At 44.4% G+C, this 24,776-nt stretch overlaps 1 protein-coding gene across 1 annotated transcript; it reads left to right on the forward strand.

Annotated features, from left to right (window-relative positions):
• Nucleotides 1–10,554: 10,554 nt before the first annotated feature.
• On the forward strand, nucleotides 10,555–23,141 carry LOC132385749 (zinc-binding protein A33-like). The gene is made up of 6 exons (XM_059957975.1): nucleotides 10,555–11,223; nucleotides 11,666–11,756; nucleotides 12,308–12,396; nucleotides 15,088–15,110; nucleotides 15,185–15,303; nucleotides 21,941–23,141. Exons 1-6 carry the CDS (start codon nucleotides 10,813–10,815, stop codon nucleotides 22,492–22,494), a joined length of 1,287 nt encoding a protein of 428 aa, XP_059813958.1. The 5' UTR covers nucleotides 10,555–10,812; the 3' UTR covers nucleotides 22,495–23,141.
• Nucleotides 23,142–24,776: the final 1,635 nt, after the last annotated feature.

Here is a 24,776-nt window from a genome sequence, read left to right on the forward strand (position 1 = left end):
CTTGTTTTAATTTTTTTCCCAATTAAAAAATAGTCTGCCGTTATATTTCTTCTGTCAAAGTACATGACTATTCCGTCTCTGGAATTTCAATTCACATGCCGGTGATAATAAACCCGACTCTGACTGCACTGGTGTTACCTTCTGCACCAAAGCTGAGCAAGTAGACTTCATCAATTTCACCCTGCCCTTAAACTCACCTTCTACATTACTCCCTTCCCCTTTCCCATTGCACTGTCTCTGGCTCTGGTCACAGTTTATCCACTGATGTCTATTTCAAACCTACTGAACTGGACTCTACCTCTTTTACAAGTTGTTACTTATAACATTGCCACCCCTCCCCCCCCCCCCCTCTCAATTCCTCCGTCTTCGCCGCATCTGCTCTCCGGATGCTGCTTTTCGTTACAGAACGAAGGCGATCTCCTCCTTCCTCAAAGAGAGGGGCTTCCCTTTCTCCACCATCAACGCTGCCCTCAACCGCATCTCTCCCATCTTGCACACATCTGCCCTCACCCCATCCTCCTACTACTCCACCAGGGATACAGAGAGAAGAATCCTCTTGTCCTCACCTACCACCCCACTATCGTCTGTGTCCCGCACATAATTCTCTGCAACATCCGCCATCTCCAGCAGGACCCAGTGTCAAGCACATCTTTCCCTCCCCCCTCAACACGTTTTGCTTTCCGCTGAGATCGCTTCCGTTCTCCCCTCCCTACTGATCACCATTCCGGCACTTATCCTTGTAAGTGGAACAACTGTTACACCCGCCGCCTCACCTCCTCCGTCACTACCATTCAGGTCTCCAAACAGGTGATAGATAGATAGATACTTTATAGATAGATAGAGGCAACTCTTGGACTGTGAGTCGGTTGGGGTTATCTATCGTATCTGCTGTGTCTTCTTGTACATTGGTGACGTAGACTGGGACAGCGCTTCGCCGAGCACCCCCTCTTCATCCGCCAGGAAAAGCAGCATCTCCAAACGGCCCCCGTTTTAATTCAAAGGTTTCAAAGGTACATTTAATGTCAGAGAAATGTGCGAGGCCTCTTGACCCGGTGAGTATGGATTTACTGTCAATAGAACCCGATGCCAGCAACACGGCGAATGTCTCAGTCATCACGGATCACTTCACCAGATACGCGCAGGCTTTCCCTCCCAACGATCAGGGGGCGTCCACGGTGGACAAAGTGTTATGGGAGAAGTAATTAATTTATTGTGACCTCCCCAGGCGGATATATAGTGATCAGGGACGGGATTTCCAGAGTAGGCTCATACTTGAATACACGATTCACTGAGCCTGCTTTGGGTGGAGAAGTCATGGACTTCGCTTTATCACCCGCTGGCTGATCCCCGGCCGGAGATGTCTCATCGGACAAGCCCAGAAACTTGGAAATCAGCAAGAACAATTGGAGTCAACGTGTTGGACATCTGTTCCACTGCATGTAAGGAAGCTCCCGGGTACTCGCCATATTATCTCATGTTTGGGCGCGAGGCGATGTGACCCATGACCTTTATTCTGGGACTGAGGAGAAGGACCGACCACCAAACAGTGATCTGAAGTGTGTGTCTGATATGAGAAGGGAGCCGAGAAGTCTTCCGAACCTGCAGAATCAAGGAAGTAAGAGGAGCTGTGATCAAAACGTTAGGATCTCCCAAATCACGCCGGGAGACAGACTCCTCATAAGGAACTTGGGGCTAACCGGGAAGCATAAGATGTCTGGACACTGGCTGGCTGTGCCCTGTGTAGTGGAGAGTCAGATGCTAAACGGACCAGTTTTCCGGGTGAAACCAGAAGATGGGAACGGGTCTGTCAGGATTCTCCATGGGAACCACCTTCTGCCTCTGGGACAAGAGGTGCAGGTTGACCCGGAGCCCGAACTGGAGCGGACACCTAGTGAGAGGATTCCGTGGCGACGTGGAGCGACTGGATCCTTTCTCTCCTGGATCACCGCCTTCCTGACTGATAGACCCCAGTTTGTACCGCCGGGTGGTTCTGTGCCTGAGGTGGAGGTGAATGGATCCACTCTCTCCTGGATCACCGCCTTCCTGACTGATAGACCCCAGTTTGTACCGCCGGGTGGTTCTGTGCCTGAGGTGGAGGTGAATGGATCCACTCTCTCCTGGATCACCGCCTTCCTGACTGATAGACCCCAGTTTGTACCGCCGGGTGGTTCTGTGCCTGAGGTGGAGGTGAGTGTCACTGGAGCCCCACAAGGGACTGTCCTGTCTCCGTTTCTGTTCACACCGTACACCTCAGACTTTCAGTCCAACTCTGAGTCTGGCCACTTGCAGAAGTTCTCTGATGACTCTGCGGTAGTTGGGTGCATCAGAGATGGGCAGGAGTTGGGGTACAGAGCAGGATTGTGGAATAGTGAGGGAGGATTCACCTACTCCTGAATGTGATTGATTCACCTACTCCTGAATGGTGATTGATTGAGGAAGAAGAGGTCATGACGAGTTCTGTATACGTTCTGGAGAAGACGTTCGGAGGTGGAGGGGTACAAATGAATATTTGTACAATTAATTTGTACATTTGTACAAGGAGTACAATGAATATTGTACCCTTGGACACGACCTCATTTTTTTGCACGTGTTTAAAATCTATTCAATATACGTATACTCTAATTGGTTTATTTATTCATACCATTTGTTTTTATTTCATTTATTATTATTTTCTATATTATATATTGCATTGAACTGCTGCTGCTAAGTTAACAAATTTCATGCCGGTGATAATAAAACTGATTCTGATTCCTCATTGCTTTTCAGCCCTGCAGAAGGGTCTCGGGCCAAAACGCCGACCGTTTATTCTTTTCAATAGCCGTTGCCTGAGCTGCTGAGCTCCCCCAGCGTTTCGTGTGAGTTGTTTTGGATTTTCAGCATCGGCAGACCTCCTCGTCTTCGTTCTGGAAAGCGCCGTTGGTGACCGGGCGATCAAATGCGCATGCGTGAAGGTCAGCCAGTGTGACTGTGTTTTGTGAGCTCAGCCAGCTGTCACCTGAATGCACCAGGGTGGATGGGGGAGGATTTTACAGCGATGGCGAGTTGTGTAGGGTTCAGGTGGGTTGACAGAATGGTGATGAGTGTACGGTTAGAAGGGTTTTCACTGATGGTGGGGGCTACAAGGATCTAAGGTGTTAACAGAAATGGGGAGTGGTGTCTGGGTTGGAATAGTTTTCACAGGGGGCAAGGGGTGTAGGGATGCTACTCCACCTCTGTGGAAATGTACTTCAGTACCAAAATGGTATTTTTTTCTGTAACGAGCTGGAACAGATTGTATCAGAGTGCTTTGCTAATAATCTTTGTGTAACTTTTTGCTGATGTTTAATGCGAAACACACTAATTCCACAAACAACAAAGTGCACCCTGTCCTTGAACTTGAAGGAATGACCGTACTGTCTGTGTATTTTTTGGACAAAGCTATTACAAGTTGTTTTGCACTGCTAATCGTCCCTTCTGCAAGTGAAAATAACAACACTTATGATCGATCCACTCGGAGTTAATTGTTGTTGGTTGGAAGACGCAGTGAAAAGCTGCTGAACACCATCTCCTACCTGGACACTCACTCTTACCTGCACCCGCAGCTTCCTCCGCATCGCTTCGCCATCCCACCTCTGTACCGCTCGGCGTAGGAACTGAAATACTCATTCTGTCCATTGAGTCTTCTCCACCATTCGAATTTCCCTCTAAGCTCAATACTGCTGCTTTCTCCACGTCAGCTTCGTTACCTTTATTAATCAACAATCCACCATTTATTGACTTTGGTCAAACTTGGGCTGTTTTCTCTGGAGTGGAGGAGGATCAGGGTGACCGAAAAGAGTTTGATTAGATTACGAGAGGTACAGACAGAGTAGATAGCTGCCATTTTTAACCTTCTGCGTCAGAATGTCTAATCCCAGACAGCATGCATTTGGAGAGGTGAGGGACCTGTGGAGTTCATTGCCACGGACGGCTCAGAGGCCAAGTCATCGGGTTTATTTAAAACAGAGGCTGATCAGCAAAGGTGTCAAAGGTCATGGGGAGAAGGCGGGGAACGGGGTTGATAAGGAAGATAAATGACACTGGGACAGGGACAAGAGGAGGAAACTTTAGAGTGAGACGTGTCAAGCTCAGACAGATGGGACAGACTCAGACACTGACACAGAGCAGTGGGGCAGTGACACAGAGCAGTGTTTTACAAACAATAAAACTTCAGCGTAAATTTATTATCAAAGTGTGTTAACCAGGTGCTATCGAACAATTCCTTGTCTTCTTGACAAGGCAACTCAATGCTCACCCCCAGCCTGGGGAAGGGAATGGGACCAATTCCAGAGGGGAGGGTTGGGTGAGTCTGGGACTTTGTGAAGGAGCCCTAACTCCATCCTCCTCATTCCCCTTCCCCTTCTCACTCCACTGCATGTGTTTGTGTGTGAGAGAGATAGAGACCTGCGTGCCCAGTCGCACTCCTCCGTACACAGCAATCCTCACCAGCTCAAATGATCCAAAAATCTTCTGCACCAACTCCTTAGCCACGTGTTAAACTGTATAATCTTCCTAATACTGGCAATTGGCACAGATGACAGTCCTGAGATCACAGGCCTGGAGGAGCTGCCCTTTAAATTAGCACCTCACTCCCTGAACTCCCTTTGCAGAACCTTGTTACTCTACCAGCCCATATCATTGTTACCCACATGGACCACAACCTTCACTGTCCACCCTCCTGAGGAATGCTGAGCACTCGACCTGAGATGTCACAGACCTGAGCACACAGGAGGCAACATATCATCCTGGAATCTCATTCTCACCCACACAACATCCAGTCAGGTCCCTGAGCTGCTGAATCACCTCTGACCACAGCTCAACTCGTCTCCTCCCTTCCCCTCTTAGTCTCAGAGCCAGACTAAGTGCCAGAGACCCTGTTGCTGTGACTTTCCTTTGCCAGGTCATCCCACCATTCGGTGTCATAAGAGGAGCATTGGGAGAGGTCCCAAAATCAAGACACAGACACCGAACTACCAGGAACAGAACTAGGCATGAGAAGGAAGCAAGGAAAATGGGGAAGAAAGGACACTGGACATGACACTGGCCCTGGACAAGGATTCTGGGCCTGGGCTAGTACTTGACCAGGACAGCGGAACCAGAACATGGAACTGGGAACTAGAAGCCTGGACTTGGACTCCGAGACAGAGACTGCACAAGGACCCAGAATCTTGGTTTTGACTCGAGGTCGGACTCCAGACCAAGGTGAGGGCAAGACGAGGCTACAGGACGAGGAGAGGCACAGGATGGAACAAGAGACTCCTGGACGGGACAAGGGAACCTCAGCACAGAACGAGGGAATCTCAGCACCGGGCAGGACAAGGTACTCCTGTGCTGGGCGAGGCACAATGGACATGACGAGAACCCAAAGCCTAAATGCAACTACCTCTCAAATGTCCTACCTACCACCCCTTCAGCCTCCTGAATGATCTGGAGTTCATCCAGTTCTAGCTCCAACTCCTTAATGTGGATTGTTCGGAGCTGAAGCTGGATGCCCTACTCACAGGTGTAGTTATCAGGGACTCAGGAGGGCCCCCTGTCTTCCCACATCCTGCAAAGGAGCTTTCCACCATCCCGCCTGTCATCTCCACTGTTCCAACTGAGAAAATGTAAAGAAGGGGCAAAAAAAATTCTACCGCCATCATGATTTTGCCTTCTCCGACTGACTGCTCTCCCCACTGAAACCTCAAAGAATTAAAGCCTCAAAGTCTCTGCTCCATCTCTGTCCACTCCAACAATGACAGCTCCACTTGCTCCTGCTAATGAAGGTTTTCTTGATAATCCATCCGGACTGTGGAGTGGCCACAACTGAAAGCTCAAAAATAACCTGCCCTGAACCACCATTGGCGAACCTGAGTGAATTACGTCCTCTCAAGCTTCTGATCTCTCCGATTCACGATGGGTCAAAGCTTCATATGGCGACACAAGGATTAATTACTGATTGAAACCCACCTCTTTATTCAGTGACCACCAGTAAAGAAATTCATAAAAAGAGGATTGAACTTCAAATGGAGCACAGTTTGTCATTATCCTTCTCGAATGAAAATCAGGTAATTAAATCCAAAACCCATGTTTTATGTAAATAGAGATAAATCTGGCAAATTATTGGCTAATCAATTGAAAACTGCTTCGGTTAAACGACAAATCATTAACATTCATAAACAACATGGCACTTTGACGATTGATCATAAAGAGATAAATAAAGCCTTTCATGATTTTTATAATTTTTTATTTCAATCAGAATTTGTTGAGGATTCTTCCATAATGGATGATTTTTTAAGAAAATTGAATATCCCAAAATGAACAGCAGAAGATTGTGTATTTCTAGACTCACTTATTACGGAAACCAAAATAAAAGAGGCTATTTTTCAATGAATTCAGGTAAAGCCCCTGGTCCGGACGGTTATACTGCTGAATTTTTAACTCCTTTTCTTCTATACTTGCTCCGTGGCTTTGTAAAATTTTTAAAGATGTGTTAATTGTAGGTAAATTACCACAATCTTTTTAATGATGCCTCCATTTCTCCAATTCTTAAAAAAAGATAAAGACCCCACTGAATGTGCATCCTATCAGCCAATATCCTTGCTGAATACGGATTCTAAGATTTTTACCAAAATTCTGGCCATTAGTTTAGAAAATATATTACCTCAAATTATCTCTGAGTATCAGACTGGTTTTATTTAAAAAAGTTATTCATTTTTAACATTAGAAAATTAATTAATATAATTTATACTTCTTCATCAAAAATACCAGAAAAAGCATTCGAGAGAGTTGAATGGCCATATTTATTAAATACATTGCAGAATTTTAATTTTAGCTTGAAATTTATATCGTGGATTAAATTAATATATTATAAACCTTTTACTTCGGTTCTCACCAATAATCAAAGATCTCCTTTTCTTCATTTGTCACATGGTATGAGGCAAGGCAGCCCTTTAAGTCCTCTATTATTTGATATTGCTTTGGTACCTTTAGCCGTTGCCATTCGTGAATCACCTAACATTTTTGGAATTACCTGTAGGGAAGGGACATGTTATCATTTTATGTTGATGATTTGTTACTAGACATATCTGACCCTGAGAGATCTATTCCTGCTATTTTATCCTTCCTTGCTCAGTTTAGTAGCTTTGCTGGCTACAAACTGAATTTTAATAAGAGTGAATTATTTCCATTAAATATGCAAGTTTCAATCTATAAACACATACCATTTAAAGTTGTCACAGATCATTGTATTTATTCGGGTATTAAAATTACCAAGGGTTTATTTAAAGTTAATTTTTTACCTTTAATTGAACAAATCAAGCAACTCGTTACCAGGTGGTCCCCATTATCTCTGTCATTGGTTGGTCGAATTAATACTATCAAGATAATAGTATTACCCAAATTTTTATATTTATTTCAAGCATTACCAATTTTTATTCCTAAATTTTTCTTTGATATTATTGATTCCAAAATATCCTCGTATGTGTAGCAGAATAAAAATCCTAGATTAAGTAAGAAATATTTACAGAAGCCTAAGAAGGGAGGTGGTTTGGCTTTGCCAAACCCAAGATTTTACCACTGGGCAGTTAATATCAGATAGTTAATATTATGGACACAAGAATCGGTCATAGTACCTTGCCAACAATGGGTAAATTTGGAGTGTAAATCTGTACAAGACTTCTCATTGTTTTCTATTTTAGGATCTTTGCCTGCTTTTGCTTTATCTAAACTGAATAAACAAATAACTAATCCTATAGTTAAACATACATTAAGAACATGGTTTGAATTTCGTAAATTCTTCAGCTTGAATAAGTTTATCTTATCAACCCCTATTATATCTAACTTTTTTGTCCAGCCCTCTTTTATCAGCCAAGCCTTTGTGTTATGGAAAACAAAAGGTATAACATGTTTTTGTGATCTATTTTTAGATAACAGTTTTATGTCCTTTGAACAGCTATCCAGCCTAAAACTCATTTTTTAGATACTTGCAAGTTAGAAATTTCTTGAATGTTACAGTCTTTTCCGAAATTATGTCGAATGGACATTACATAAAAAAATTCTGGCTCTGAATCCTTGCCAGAAGGGTTAGGTAGCCATCACTTATAGTAATATCATGAAAATACAGCCAGGAGTATCAGAAAAAATTAAGAAGGAATGCGAAAAAGAACTTCACTGTCTTATACCCACAGAGCAGTGGGAGAAAATTTTAAAAATAGTCAATTCTTCCTCTCTTTGTGCTAAACATGCTTAATACAATTTCAGGTTGTTCATAGGGGTCACATGTGAGAGGATAAACTCGCTCGATTTTATTCTCATGTTAATCCAACCTGTGATGAGAATGTGGAGAGGGTAAGGGCTACGTGTAGGGGGGAACGAGGGGTAAGTGTAGTAAAGTATGCATAGAGGACTGGAACCGGTATGTACTGGAGGAAGCGTAGGAGGACAGGGAACATGTAACTAAATTAGTGTACCAAACGGAAATGGCAACCACAAAGAAAGGGGAACATTGTCACCGCAAGACAATGTGTCTGGCAAAGTATCTGAGCTATATAACTATGTCGAGTGTTTTGCTTGCGTCCATAATTATTCCAAGTATTTTGCTTGTGTCTATACTTACTCCGAGTATTTTGTGTGCTTAGCCAATCAATCGATGAATTTGATTCGGTAACCATATTTAAGAATGTAGTGCCCCATTTTGGGGTATAAATATGACCTCTGTGACCTGACAGATTGGGAGCTGGCTACCTTACGCCCCAAGTGCGTGTGGCTGCGAACTCCTCTCTAATAAATACCACTTCAGAGGTAATTTCGTGTCTCTGGTGTTTTTTCCTCGACTGAGCAGGTTGAACAATTTCAGTTGAACAGTGACAGATGTCATTCTGAAGTCGCTTCATTGCCCCACATGTTCTGGTCTTGCCCCTGTTTGCAAAATTATTGGAAAGATTTTTGGTATTATATCAACAGTTCTGAATATCAGATTGCAACTTCATCCTATTACTGCAATTTTCGGTTTACCAATGGTGGATAATAGTCATTTATCCCCCCCCCCCCCCCAGCCCGGCGGCTGATTGCATTTGTTAAATTAATGGCTAGAAGATCTATCCTATTGAATTGGAAAGAAATTAATCCTCCAACTACATTTCAGTGGTTTTCTCAAACTATTTCTTGTTCGAGATGAAAAAAATTAGAAGTGTTGTCTTTGAACCTTCAGTTAAATATGAAGAAACTTGAAGACCATTTATTCAATATTTTCATATGAGCTAAACTGACTTTTCCTGAACCTGTCTTTTATTGTCCTTAATTATTTGGATGGAGGTGCGGAGTTATTGACGCTACTGTGTATAATTGATATAATGCAATGGCCCATGTTGGCTAGGTTTTTTTCATTGGGGGGGGGTTATTTTCACCATTTCTTGCAACCACTATGAGATGGGAGGATTTTAATCATCTATTTGTATCAATTATTTACTCTCAAGCTCTTTGTATTCATGTTTCATTTATGTTTGTTCAAAATCAATAAAGAGATTTAAATAGGACTATTCTGAGGAAAGGGTGGAACAGGCGCAACGGGCCGAATGGCCAGACATGCTCCTGTTTGTTATTTTCTGAAGCACGAGTTTACCTTTGCGCCTTGTTCTCCCTTGGTTTTCAGCCGTTCGGATTGCACAGGGGAGCGGTGAGAGCTCCGGAGATCCACCGGCAGCCGCTGCGGGGCAGCTCTCGTCTCCCAGCAGGACGGGACGGGTCTGGGAGACAACTCCAGACAACAGGCCCCGATCCTCGGCGGGGAAAGGCCGGGCGCCCTTCGTGTAGCTGAAACATCTCACGGAATCTCCGCCGGTCTCTTCAGCTCTGCCTTCGAAAGGATTCACGACCCGCCGGTGGTGCAGCCGAAACCCGAGGCGCAGCTCCCGGTCTCTGGCCCACTCGGTCCCGGTCCAAACAGCGTCCCGCCCACTGACACCCCTCAGCCAATGGCAGCATCCCTCTCCCAGCGGTGGTCGCTGATTGGCTGTGTGTGTGAGGACGGGCTGTTGCTGGGAGCTGGAGCGGTCTGCGTTGCCGCGAGGCGCAGTTACGTTATTGGAGAGGTGCCTGTCCGTCTGTGGCGCAGGATAAAGGGCTATGCCGAACCTACGGCGTTCATTTAACGCAGAAGTGTAACAGAAAGTGAAAGCATTCTGAATCAGGAAGTGCTGGAGTTAACATGGCTTCGAAAGGACCGGCCGAGAGTTTGAGCGAGGAGCTAATTTGCTCCGTCTGCCTGGATTTCTTCATCGATCCGGTTATACTGGAGTGTGGACACAACTTCTGTCGCTCTTGTATCACACGGTGTTGGGAAACGGAAAAGAGAAACTCCTGCCCGGAATGTAGAGAGGAGTTTGCTGACCGCACCCTCAGGGTGAATCGGGCCTTAGCAAATCTGGCTGAATCAGGAAGTGCAAACACGAGGATATCTGCAGATGCTGGAAATTCAAACAATACACACAAAACGCTGGTGGAACTCTGGTGCTCCCCTCCCCATCAACTTTATTTCTCCTGAGGCCTCCCGTCCCATGATCCTTTCCCTTCTCCAGCTCTGTATCATTTTCGCCAATCACCTTTCCAGCTCTTTGTTTCCCCCCACCCCCTCCGGTCTTCTCCTATCATTTCGCATTTCCCCCTCCCCCCACTACTTTCAAATCTCTTACTATCTTTCCTTTCGGTTAGTCCTGACGAAGGGTCTCGGCCCGAAACGTCGGCAGTGCTTCTCACTATAGATGCTGCCTGGCCTGCTGTGAAAACATTCTGAATCAGGAAGTGCTAGGAGTTAATATGGGTTCGAAAGGACCGGTCGAGAGTTTGAGCGAGGAGGTGATTTGTCCCATCTGTCTGGATTTCTTCACCGATCCGGTTACACTGGAGTGCGGACACAACTTCTGTCACTCTTGTATCACACAGTATTGGGAAAGGGAGAAGAGAAACTCCTGCCCGGAATGCAGAGAGGTGTTTGCTGACCGCACCCTCAGGGTGAATCGGACCTTAGGAAATCTGACACAAGAAGTTCGGAATCTAAACCTAAATCCGAAAGGGAAGGAAAGTAAACGTCACTGCGAGGAACATGAGGAAGAACTGAAGCTGTTTTGTGAAACGGACAAGACACTGATCTGTGTGATCTGTGCAGCTGCGCAGGAACACAGAGAGCATCGATTTGTGCTGATTGAAGAAGCTGTTAAAAACTACAAGGTAAAACTAACGTTAGTTTAAAACTTAACACATTTCCTTTGTCCTACAAACCATCACACGAGCCTTCATAACCAACACATCATTCTTTGCAACTTACGCCATCTCCAACGGGATTCTAGCATCTCTCCGTCCCACAGCCCACCTCCTCACCCCGCAACTCTCCGCTCTCTATACGGATCGCTCCCCGTACTGTATCGTCCTGATCCACACGCTCCTCCCCACTGATCTCCCTCCTGGCACCGACACCTGCAAGCGGTGTCAGTTTCCCATTCCTTCCCAGTCCTGATGAAGGGTCTCATCCCGAAACAGACTGTTTATTTCCCCTGAATAGATGCTGCCTGACTCACTGAGTTCCTCCGGCATTTTGTGTGATAATCGGGTTTGATCACCTGTTTATTTTGATGCATCTTTGTTTCTATTTCCTTCGTTCTCTGACTTCTAGGATCAGTTAAAATCTTCATTAGACTCTCTCACAAAAAAGAAATCAGACTTCCAGGAAAAGGAGCAACAACAGAAAGAGAAGATTTCCGGAGTTCAGGTGAGGCTTCCTGAGCGGAATTTCTGATTTTACTGTCGAGTTTTGCTCCATTTAATGCAGAATAGTCGAGTATCGCAGCTCCAGTGACCTGGGTTCGATCCTGACCTCTGCTGCTGTCTGTGTGGAGTTTGCATGCTCTCCCTGTGACCATGACAGTTTCAGACATATTTCAGGGACATGCTGGATGAATGGTTAATTACAATTAACCCTGTGAAGATGGGGGAGGGTGCATGTGAATCAGGTGGGACTAAATGTGTCAATGGGGAGAATTGGTTTCAGGAAAACGTGATGGGAATGTTTCAGAGCGAGCATGGACATTGTTGGATCAAATGGTCCCCTTAATGTCATCAGGAAATACACACAGCAACAGAGTAAATTAATCTTCACCTTTCATTCGACAGGAACAGTCACACAGCATTCAGTCCCACATCACATCCCAGTTTGCTGAACTGCGCCAGATTATCACTGAGAAAGAGCAGAGCTTACTCAGGGATCTTAGGGAAGAAGAGAAGAGGATTCTCGACACAATGGAGGAAAATCTTCTAGCTCTTCAAAAGAATATAAGGGTTATTCAGGAGGAAATCACTAAGCTAAGGGAACAGACAGATCAAAAAGACAGTGTGATATTTCTCAAGGTGAGAGATTATATTTCAATTTATTTCTGTCAAAGGGCACTAAATGAACAGTGGTATATTTGAAATAAACACAGCACAGCAACCAATTCTAACAAATCAATTGCCGCTGCTGGTGTCCTCACACAGATTGTGAGTCTTGTATGACGAGCCTCCAATCACACGAATAATGACCTTCCAAAATGTCAAAGATTTGTATTCGATCCTTTATCTGCAACATACTATCATGAAGCAATGAAACTTCAGCGTAATTATTTGTAAGTTAATCAGCAACAAAGCGGTTAACAAAAGATATGATATCCATCTGTCCTCAGATCAAAACTGCCCAGAACAAAGCATGAATATGTAACTTATTCCCTTCACTATTACCACACACCCCCCAACACGTGACTAGTTACCATTACAATCACGTGACACGGAATACAATTGAGACAAGACTATCAAAGATAGAAAACAGATGCATTGATCCTACACACAGCATTTACAAATGGCAGTCAACTGTTTCTCACCAGACAATTGATGCAACTATTCAGCATTGATGTTGTCCCAAAACCGGACTTCCACAACTTCTGTTCATCCCAGGATATAATGAAATCTTTTTGAAATGATTTACTCTGATTATAACACAAAGCTACTAATTGTACCCTTAATTATCACATTCAATATCCTCTAAAAATCCCATTAACACCCAGTTCCAGTCAGGCTGTGAGTGTGGGGGTCTCTCTGTCAATCCGTGAGAACAAAGAATGTGACCCACACATCAAATATCCTGTATATCAAGTTTTTGTCAGATTAGGGAAACTTTCAATGTTTCTTGAAATTTTCAGATAAGTTTCACATTAGAAACGTAGAAATATAAACATGGAAAACCTAGAGCACAATACAGGCCCTTCAGTGCACAATTCTGTGCCGAACATGTCCTTACTTTTGGAATTACACAAGGTTCCCCATCGTCCTCTATCTCTCTGAACACAATGTACCTATCCAGGAGTGTCTTAAAAGACCCTATCATATCTGCATCCTTTACTGTCGCCGGCAGCCCATTCCACTCACTCACTCAGCACTTTCTGCGTAAAATTATTACCCCTGACATATTCTCTGTACCTGTTTCCATGCACATTAAAATTGTGTCCTGTCATGTTAGCCATTTCAGCCCTGGGAAAAAGCCTCTGACTCTGATCAATCCTCTCACCATCTTGTACATCTCTATCAAGTCACCTCTCATTCTCTGTCGCTCCATGGAGAGACGGCCGAGTTCACTCAACCTACTCTCATAAGGAATGCTCCTCAATCCAGTTAACATCATTATAAATCTCCTCTGCACCCCTTCTATGGTCTCCACATCCTTCCTGTAGTGACGCCAAGTCTTACCATTAATACCATAGTCTGCCAACATATTTCACCTGCCAAAGTGAACCACTTCACACTAATCTGTGTTAAACTCCATCAGATACTTCTCAGTCTTCTCAGATCAATGCCCTGCTGTATACTCTCCACACTATCCACAATACCCCCAACATTTGTGTCATCAGCAAGTTTATTAACCTATCCTTCCATTTCCTCATCCAGCTCATTTACAATAATCACAAAGAGAAGAGGTCCCACAACAGATCCCTGAGGCACACCACTGGTCACAGACCTCCATGTAGAATATGACCCGTCTACAACCACACTTTGTCTTCTGTGGGGAAGCAAATTCTGGTTGAACAAATCAATGTCCCCTTGGATCCCTTGCTGAATTCCATATACACTACATCTACTACTCTACCTTCATCAATATGCTTTGTCCCATACTCAAAAAAATTCAATCAGGGTCGGAAGGCACGAACTGCCTTTGACAAAGCCATGCTGACTATACCTGATCATATTATGCCTCTCCAAATGTTCATAACTCCTGCCTCTCAGGATCTTCTCCATCAGCTTCCAAACCACTGAAGTAACACTCACTGGTCTATAATATCCTGGGCTATCTCTACTCCCTTTCTTGAAAACGCGAATGACATCTGCATCCCTCCAATCCTCTGGAACCTCTCCTGTCCCCATCGATGATGCAAAGATCATAGCCAGACGCTCAGCAATCTCCTCCCTCACCTCCCACAGTGGCCTGGGGTGCAAATCGTCTGGTCTCCATCAGAAACAGGCCATTCGGTCCATCATCTTCTATCAATATCCAGAATTCTCCTCCCAACTACTCACCACACCCAGTAACAGAGCCCCGAGCTCGATGGTCACTCATGTGTTTATCCAGTTTTCCCATTATATTCAATCTCTGCTGTTCCGCTTCAACCACTCCTGTGGCACCGAGTTCCTCTTCACTAAATTTCTCATGGGATTTATTAAAATCCATCTGGAATTTCTTCGCCCACAATTCTTCCCATAAATAGAGGTACACCACCCCCACCTCACACAATTAAATCCATCACTGATCTTAAATTCCTCTATCTTATCACCCTGATGTCATATCCAGATGAAAATGCACAACTTGTCCTGTCTTCCTTGTAAGTTTCATACTCTCAGCAATGGTCTGACATTCAGAAACATTCCCTGTAATTTACCCCATGGTTCTGGATTGTCCGTGAGTGCGAGTGTGACTGCAGGAGTGGGAATTTTCAACAACCTGTAATGATTTGGATGAATTTCAGGATGTGGACAGCAAGTCCAAGTCTAATCAGATTTATCTTTGATTTATTTCAGGAGGAAGCTCATCGTAACAAGAGGTAGGACATACTCTTTATTGAAAACCTGTATAGCTAAAAATTGCAGTTTATAACCAGCAGTTTTATATTTACAGGATTAATGACGATGTCCAGGAATTGTCAGTGACAGATGAGGCCCTACCGGTTGAAAAATTCGATCACCTCTATTTGTTGAACACAATGCTGAGAGAAACACTTGATGCTATTAATCGAGGTAAAACTTACAAAGATTCATTTCTCCTTGTTCAATTAAGTTCCAGGTTGAAGCAAGGATTGGCTGTGATAATGGACTGAAGGGGAACTGAAGTTTATTTCAGATCAACCCCACCGACTGGCACTAACACTAATCCTACCACAGGAGCTGGGAATTTAATACTGACTTGATGTTATTGTAGGGAATAAAAGCGGGAATCAGTGTGGTGACTGGGATTGTCAGGAAAAAAAACGTCCTTCGTGCGCTGTGAGTGCAGACTCTGACTGACACAGTTCCTCACCCCATCCCCTCCTGAACCCGCACCTCTCACTGATGTTAGATGGAGAAGTGGAGAGCTGGAGTGACAGGGGACTCAATCGTCAGGGGAGCAGACAGTATAATCTGTGGACGTGAACGGGACACCCGAATGGTATGTTGCCTCCCAGGTGCCAGGGTTAGGGACGACTTGGACCGTGTCCGTAGCATTTCAGAGAGGAAGAGAAAACAGCCAGATATCTTGGTACATGTTGGTACCAATAACACAGGATGTAAAAGCAAATTGGTCGTGAAGATAGAATTTCGAGAGCTCAGTAGAAAGCTGAGAAGCAGTACCTCCTGGGTTGTAATTTCTGGAATGTTGTCTGTGCCACGTGCCGGTGTGGGTAGGAACAGGAACAGGGACCTGTTCAAAAGTGACGGGTTGCACCTGAACCCGAGGGGGAACAATATTCTCTCAGAGAGGTTTGATAGAGCTGTTAGGGAGGGTTTCAACTAATTTGGCACTGGGGTTGGAACTAGAATGAAGGGACTCTGGATAAGACTGATGTTAAAAATACAAAGATAGCGTGCAGTTAGACTGTCAGATAGGGCAGACAGATGCAAGTACAGAATTGTAGCCAGCAGGGTGACTATCAGTGCTTTAGGGACACAGAATCAAAAAGGGTAGCAAATACATTACTCAAAGTGTTAGATCTCAATGCATGGAGTATCAAAATAAGGTTATAGATTGCCGGGTGTGATGTTGTAGCCAACGCTGAATCGTGACTGAAGGATGGTTGCAGTTGGGAGCTGAATGACCAAGGTTACACAATGTATCAGTGGTATAGAAAAGTAGGCAGAGGGGGTGACATGGCTCTGCTGGTAAATCAGTCGAAAGTTGTGACATTAGATACGAAGATGTTGAATCCTTGTGTGTTGAATTATGAAACTACAAATGTCAAAGGACCTTGATGGCAGTTATATACAGTCACCCCACCAGTAGCTGGGATGTGGAGCACAGATTACAACTGGAAATAGGAAAGGCATGTCAACAGGACAAATGTTATGTTAGTCATGGGAGATTTGAACATGCAGGTGAATTGGGAAAATCAGATTGGTAATGGATCTCAAGAGTGAGTTTGTTGAATGCTATGTGATGGCTTTTTAGAGCAGTTTGTCGTTGAGCCGACTGGGAAATCAGCTCTACTGGATTGGGTGTTATGTGTTGAACCAGAGGTGATTAGGAAACTCAGGGTCAAATAGCCATTAGGAGGCAGTGCTCACAACATGACTGAGTTCAACTTGAAATTTGATAAGGAGAAGGTAAAGTCTGACGTTGTAGTATTTCACTGGAGTAAAGGAAATTACATTGGTCTGAGAGAGGAGTTGGCCAAAGGAAATTGGAAGGAGATGCTGACAGGGATGAGAGCAGAGCAGAAATTGTGTCAGTTTCTGGGAAAATGAGGAAGGTGAAGGATAGATGTACTCCAAAAATAAATAAATACTCAAATGGCAATATAGTGCAACCATGGCTGACAAGGGAAGACAAGCTGATGTAAAAGCAAAAAAGAGGGTATTCAACAAAGCAAAAATTAGCAGGAAGACAGAGGATGGGGAAGCTTTGAAATATCTACAGAGAGGAACAGAAAAGTGAAATATGAAATTGAATTGAATTGAATTGAATTAACATTATTACTTACATCCTTCATTTTGTTCCATCTCCGTCTTAATGAGCAATGTGCATTTTATAGTAATTTATGATAAATAATCTGTATAACATGCTAGTTAATATAACATAGAAATACAGTTGTGTCCACACGAGTTAATTAGTCTGATGGCCTGGTTGAAGAAGCTGTCCCGGAGCCTGTTGCTCCTGGCTTTTATGCTGCGGTACCGTATCCCGGATGGTAGCAACTGGTACAGTTTGCGGTTGGGGTGACTCTGGTATACAATGATCCTTCAAGCCCTTTTCACACACCTGTCTTTGTAAAACAAGCTAGCAAACAATATCAAATTGTGTTTCATATTGTAAAAAATAGAGATGAGATTGGATCTAGGATCACTTGGAAATGAGGCTGCATATATACTAACGGGGGACAAAGAGGTGGCAGATGAACTAAATGAGTACTTTGCACCTGTCTTCACCATGGAAGACACTAGCACTATGCCTGGTGTTGAAGAGTGTGAGGGAAGAGAGTGACTGTTACAAGGGAGAAGGTGCTCAAAAAGCTGAAAGACCTAAAGATACATAAGTCACCCAGACCAGATGAACTGCACCCTAGTGTTCTGAAAGAAGTAGCGGTCCACATTGTGGAAACATATGAAATGATCTTTCAAAAATCATTGGTGCCAGAGGACTGGAAAATTGCAAATGTCATTCTACTCTTTAGTAAGGAGGAAGGCAGCAGAAAGGAAGTTATAGACCAGTTAGCCTCACCTCTGTGGTTGGGAAGAAGTTAGTGTCAATTGTTAAGTATGAGGTTATGGAATACTTGCTGACACTGGATAAGATAGGACAAGTCAGCCTGGATTTCTTAAGGGAATATCTTGCCTGACAAACCTGTTGGAATACTTTGAGGAGATTACAAGTAGGATGGATAAAGGGGATGCAGTGGATGTTGTATATTTGGAATCACAGAAGGCCGCTGACAAGGTGCCACACATGAAGCTGCTTACCAAGTTAAGAGCTCATGGTATTACAGAATGTTAATGGCTTAGTTAGAGCATTGGCTGACTGGTAGGAAACAGCAAATGAGAGTAATGGTAACCATTTCAGGTTGGCCGCCAGTGACTAATGGTATTCTACAGGGGTCATCATTTTATGATGTATATCCGTATACCACCCTCTCTCTCTCTGGGAATGTTATCCCATAGATCCTTCATAAAAATGTTCTGTCTCACTTTGAATCTGAGCTCTCTGGTTCTGTACTCCCATTTCTCGGAAAAAGACTCACTTTATCTAAGTCCTTTATGAATGTGTTCAGGGGTCATCGCTCAACAACCTACACTCCAGCTAAATAACCCAAGCTTAAACACGCTCTGCTTTTAACCCAGGCCCCCAGTCCTAGTAACATCCTCCTGAAGCCTCCTGTCCAGTGTAATGACATCCCCCCATAGTCGGGAACCGGAAATGCAGACAATGCTCCAAGTGTGGTCTATCAACGACATCAAAGACCTTACTTCAGTTCATGTGGACAGTGTGGAATAGGGTGATGAATACAGGACTGAAGGTGTTGTGTTTGAATGCAGCAGTATATGGAATAAGGTAGATGATGTTGTAGCACAGGTGGAGATTGGCAGGGACAACGTTGTTGGCATCACTGAGTTGTGGTGGAAAGGAGATCCTGGCTTGAAGCTCAACACTCAAGGATAAACCTTGTATTGAAAGGACAGGCAGGTAGGCAGAGAGGCCGGGGAGGCTCTGTTGGTAAAGAATGAAATGAAGTTTTTAGAGAGAGGTGAGATAGTATTGAAAGATGTCGAAAGTTCATTGAAAGTTCAAAAACTGCAAGGGTAAAAAGACCCTGATGAGAGTGATGTCCAGGCCTCCAAACAGTAGCCATGAATAGAAATGGGATACAAATGACACCAGGGGATAGAGAAAAGGACAAGGAGTAAAATTGGGAAATTCATGAAGATGCTGCATTCCAAGAGAAATAATTTGTACAATGCCTCCATGATGGCTTTTTCGAACTGCTTGTGGTTGAGCCCAATGGGAGAAAGGCAATTCCAGAGTGGGATTTGTAAAATGAACCAGATATGATTTGGGAGATTATGGTAAAAGAACCTTTAGGAACCAGTGATGATAAAATGATAGAATTCACCCCAGAGTTTGAGAGGGAGATAACGTCAGATATATCAGTATCAGAGTGGAGTAAAGTTAGTTATGGAGGCACGAGGGAGGAGCTGTCCAAAGTAGATTGGAAGGGGACACGAGCAGGGACGATTGCAGAACAACAAGGACTGGAACTCCAGGGGCAATTTGGATAGATAAAACCCAAAGATGAAGAAGTATTATACAGGGAGGATGAGCTAATCGTGTTTGACAAGGGAAGTCAAAGACAGCATAAAAGCAGAAGAGAGGGCATACAACAGAGCAAAAATCAGCTGGATGTTGGAGTATCAAGAAGATTCTGTTCAAGGAATTACAAAGCAGTAAGGAGTGAAAATGAGATATGAGGGAAGGCTCGCCAACAATACTCAAGAGGACACAAAATGTAAAGAGTAAAAGCTAGGTGAGAGTGGATATTGGACCCCTAGAAAATGACACCGGAGAGGAGAAATGTGAGATAAAGCCATGGCAGAGTGTCAGGGGACAGAAATGAGTATTGTTGCTGTTACTGAGGAGAAAGTAAGTGGGACGATTGAAGATCTGAAGGTCCTGGATCAGATGGACTACACCCCAGTGTTTGGAAAGAGTTAGCTGAAGAGAATATGGGGACATTAGTGATGATCTTTCAAGAATCACTAGATATTTGGTCATTCAAGATGACTGGAAATTGCAACGGTCACTTCACTCTTTCAGCAGGGAGAGCAGTTGGGGGAAGAAACTTATAGGTGGGTTATGTGGATGTGGTGTGGTTGGGAATATGTTGGAGTCCAGTATTAAGGACGAGCTTTTGGGTACATGGAGGCTCATGATAAAATAGAGCAAAGACAGCATGCCTTCCCTGAGGGGGAAATCTTGCCTGACAAATCCGTTGGAATTCTTCGAGGAGCACAAAGCCAAGAGAGACAAAGAATGATTTGGATGAGAGAATTGTTGCCTTTGTGGCCAAGCTTGCAGATGATATGAAGATAGGTGAAGGGCAAGTAGTGCTGCAGAAGCTCGGAATCTGGGGAAGGGCAGAGACAGATCAGGAAATGGGCAAATAAGTGATAGATGGATTATTGCTTAGGGAAATCGTGCATGCACGTTGATAGAAAGAATAACGGCACAGACAATTCTGTAAACAGGAGAACATTCAAAAATCTGAAGTGCAAAGGGACGAGTGTCCTTGTGCAGGATTCCCGTAAGGTTAACTTGCAATTTGTGTCAGTGGTAAGATCGGCAAACTCAATGTTTGCTTTCATTTCGAGGAGATTAGAATACAAGTGGAAGGATGTAATTCTGAGGTTTTATAAGGCATTGGTCAGACAACACTTGCAGTATTGTGAGCAGTTTCTGGTTGCGTATATTGGAAAAGATGTGCTGGCATTGGAGAGGTTGGAGGAGGTTCACAAGAATGATTCCGGCAATGAAAAAGTTAAAAATCAAACAGGAGAAAATCTGCAGATGTTGGTAATCCAAGCTACACAGGTGCTGATGAAGGGTCTCGCCAGATCCCTCTTGACACCTGTCTGATGAGAATTGATGTTGGGAGGATGTGGGTGGGTCGAGAACGGGAAGCACAGCCTCCGACAAATGATTGTGAACATTGAATGAAGGGACTGTTCCTGTGCTGTACTGTTCTGTGTTCTCTGTTCCCAGTTTAGAAGAATGAGAGGAGATCTGAGGGAAACATGAAATTCTTTCAGGGGTCAACAGGCTGGAGCCAGGGAGGATGTTTCCCCTGTCTGAGGAGTTCAGGGTCAGGGGTCACTGTGTTTGGAATTCTCAGCACCCGTGGGGGGTGAGGGGGTTTGGGGTTCTTAGCCATTCAGTTCACTGAGCCATCGCTGTACATAGAAATGGCATAGAAATGTGCCCTTCGACCCTTCACCTCTGTGCTGACCTATTTCCCATACACATTCATCCCATTGGCCGGCATTAGGTCAGTCTCCCTCTGTGTCTTGCCTGTTGAAGTGTCTGTCCGACTGTCTCCTAAACACAGAGGACTGGAGGCCTGTGACCTGCAGAGGTCGGTACTGGGACCGGGTTGTTTGTCATTCATATCAGTGATTTGAATGAGACTGTAAGTGACATAGTTAGTAGGTTTGTGAGAGACACTAAAATTAATGGTATAGTGGACAGGGAAGAGGATTATCTCTGTTTACGTGTGGCCGTTGATCAACTGTCGAGATGGGTACAGGGAGAATGTTTTAAAATACATCTTGCCAGGGCAGTGGAATAAGAAAGGTTGGAAGGAAAAATGGGCTTTTGTCGAGTCAAAGGTTCGTGTCGGCCACCCGACCGCGCTGGAGGCAGAGCGGCCTATCCCTCGGTCCCGGGGCCGCGCTGTACGAGTCCCCCCACCACGAACCCCGGGGCCGCGCTATCCGAGTCCCCCCCCCGATCCCTGGGGCCGCGCTGCCGGAGTCTCCCCCCACCCACGATCCCCAGGGCCGCGCTACCCGAGTCTCCCCCCCCCCCATCCCCACGGCCGCGCTGTCCGATTCTCCCCCCAATCCCCGGGGCCGCGCTCCCCGAGTCTCTCCCCCGATCCCCGGGGACTCTCTAATTCTCTGCTTCTCCCCCCAGTCTCTGTCACCCTGGATGTGGAAACGGCGAGTCCGTATCTCGAGGTGTCTGAGGATCGGAAGAGTGTGAGACTGACCGGGACCCGGAGGAATCTCCCTGACACCGGGAAGAGATTCACAAACTGGTTTTGTGTGCTGGGATCAGAGGGATTCACATCGGGGAGACCTTACTGGGAGGTGGAGGTGACGGGGAATCGGGACTGGTGTCTGGGAGTCGCCGCAGAGTCTGTGGAGAGGAAGGGACCGGTCAGTCTGAGGCCGGAGACCGGATTCTGGGTCATCGGGCGGGTTGATGACGTGTTACATCGGGATTGTGACGTGTTCTGTGTCCCCCCCTCCCCCGAGACCCGTCTCCCGAGCGGTCCCGTCCCCGGGATGGTGGGAGTTTATCTCAGTTACGAATCCGGGACAGTTTCATTTTCCAACGCGGAGACCAAGTCCCATCTCCACACCTTCACTGGGAATAAATTCACGGGGAAACTTTATCCATTCTTCCGGACTGGGGATGTAAACCAGTGGCTGAGAATCTGCTCCGGTTCCGCTCCGGGTATGTAAACGGGTCAGGTCACGGGATCGGCGTCAGGAGTAAAGTCCCTGTAAATATAAATAATATGCGGAGAGTGCAGCAAAATACGTGGCTAAGGAGATGGTGCAGGAGGGAGGGCTTCATGTTTCTGGACAATTGGGCTTTGTTCCCGGGAAGGTGGGGCCTGTTCCGACGGGTCGGTTTGCCCCTGAACTGGAGGGGGAATAACATTCTTGCGTGTAGATTTGCCAGTGCTGCTCGGGGGGAGGGGGAGAGATTTGTAGAGGGAGAGTTACCAGAGTGTTAGAGCAGATAGTGAGGTGGAGGAGGAAAAAGGTCATGCGAGGACTGCATGTACGGACAGAAATCAAAGGTTTTACATTAGGTTGTAAATTAATTTTCAGAACTTATTGTAGAAAACAAAGATTTCCAGAAATATTTTGATGAAGAACATGACCAAAACATATGTGAAAAAGCGGCTACTTCAGTTTTATACCTACCGCAATAATTGTCTATGTTAGGAAATATTTTGGATAGTCTGTCCTCTGTTAAATAGTAACAGTGAACAATTTTAAATTGAATTAAACACTCATTGGCACATATTAAAGAAGAATTGACCATCATTAACAAAGGTCATATTAAGTTCTCTCTCCCAATGTTGTTTCATTTTTAGCGATTAAAGGGATTTGTATTTTTGCAATTATTTTGCGATGGTCGATTGATGACTTTTGAAGAGTTAATTAGCAAATATTCTCTCTCTCATACACACTTTCTGCAATATCTTCAGGTTACACTTTTTTTTACAAAAATAATTATCTATGTTTCCATGTATGCAAGAATCTGATTTGCTGGATACTATTTTGAATATGAATCCTTTAGTAAGATGTTCCATTGGTAGAATTTATAATTTATTTTTAATACATTAATACAAAAAGATAACCTCTCACCTAAGGTTTATACATGATAGAAATATTCGTTGTTTCAGACATGATAGAGGGGGAGGGATGGAAGGGGGTGGAGTAGCATTACTAGTCAGGGAAAACATCACAGCTGTGCGAAGACAGGACAGCCCGGAGGGCTTGTCTGCAGAGGCCATATGGGTGGAGCTGAGGAACGGGAAAGGTGTGACCACACTAATAGAGGTGTATTATAGACCGCCCAATAGTCAGAGAGAATTGGAGGAAAAAATCTGTATAAAGATAGTGGACCGATGAAAGAAACAGGAAGTTGTAATAGTAGGGGATTTTAACTTTCCACATATTGACTGGGACTCCCAAACTGTAATAGGGCTAGATGGAGTTTGTTAAATGTTTTCAGTAAAGTTTTCTAAATCAATATATAGAGGTACCTACGAGAGAGGATGCAATACTTGACCTCCTATTAGGAACCCAGACAGTCAGGTGACAGAAGTATGTGTAGGCGAACATTTTGGGTTCATAATGACCATAATGTCATCAGTTTCAAGTTAATTACGGATAAGGATGGGTCTGGTCCTCGAGTTGAGGCTCTAAATAGCAGAAGGGCTAATTTTGTGGAAATGAAAAAAGATCTAGGAAGAGTGGATTGGGATGAGTTTTTTTTTCCTGACAAGGATGTGTTCAGTAAGTGGAAGGCCTCCAAATGTGAAATTTTGAGGGTGCAGAGTTTGCATTTTCCTGCCAGGATTAAAGACAAAGTTGACAGGCATATTTGGTTTTCAAGGGATATTGGAGATCTGGTTAAGAAGAAGAGAGTAGTGTATAGCAGGTAGAGGCAACAAAGAGCAAATTAATTACTTAAAGAGTATAGAAAACGTAAGAAAATACTAAAGAAGGAAATCAGCAAGGGAAAAAAGACATGAGTTGGCTTTGGCAGATAATGTGAAGGAAAACCTGAAGGGTTTCTACAAGTATAATAAGAGTAAAAGGATAGTAAGGGACAAAATTGGTCCCCGAGAAGATCATAGTGGTCGTCCATGTGTGGAGCCTTACGAGATGGGGGATATCTTAAACAGTTTTTTTGCATCGGTATTTACTCAGGAAACTGGCATAGTGTATATTTCCTCGGACCTTGAGAGAGACTAGAGTAGTAATTGCAGGGTCCCTGACAGAAATATTTATAATGTCCTCAGCCACGGGTGCAGTGCCTGAGGATTGGAGGGTAGCTCTTGTTATTCCATTGTTTAAAAAAGGCTCCAATAGTAAACTAGGTAATTACAGTCCAGTGAGCCTGACATGAGTAGTATGTAAATTATTGTAAGATGTTCAGAGAGATCAGATTTACAAGTATTTGGAAAGCCAAGGGCTGATTAAGGATAGTCACCATGGCTTTG

Source organism: Hypanus sabinus (genome assembly GCF_030144855.1).
Source record: "Hypanus sabinus isolate sHypSab1 chromosome X2 unlocalized genomic scaffold, sHypSab1.hap1 SUPER_X2_unloc_14, whole genome shotgun sequence".
Taxonomy (NCBI): domain Eukaryota; kingdom Metazoa; phylum Chordata; class Chondrichthyes; order Myliobatiformes; family Dasyatidae; genus Hypanus; species Hypanus sabinus.

Bases quoted from the DNA above. Each gene is read 5' to 3' on its own strand.
- LOC132385749 (XM_059957975.1), top strand. From the start codon at position 10,813: ATGGGTTCGAAAGGACCGGTCGAGAGTTTGAGCGAGGAGGTGATTTGT. The intron at 12,397-15,087 runs GTGAGAGATTAT...GATTTATTTCAG, and splicing joins ACAGTGTGATATTTCTCAAG to GAGGAAGCTCATCGTAACAA. The intron at 15,304-21,940 runs GTAAAACTTACA...TTCTCCCCCCAG, and splicing joins ACTTGATGCTATTAATCGAG to TCTCTGTCACCCTGGATGTG.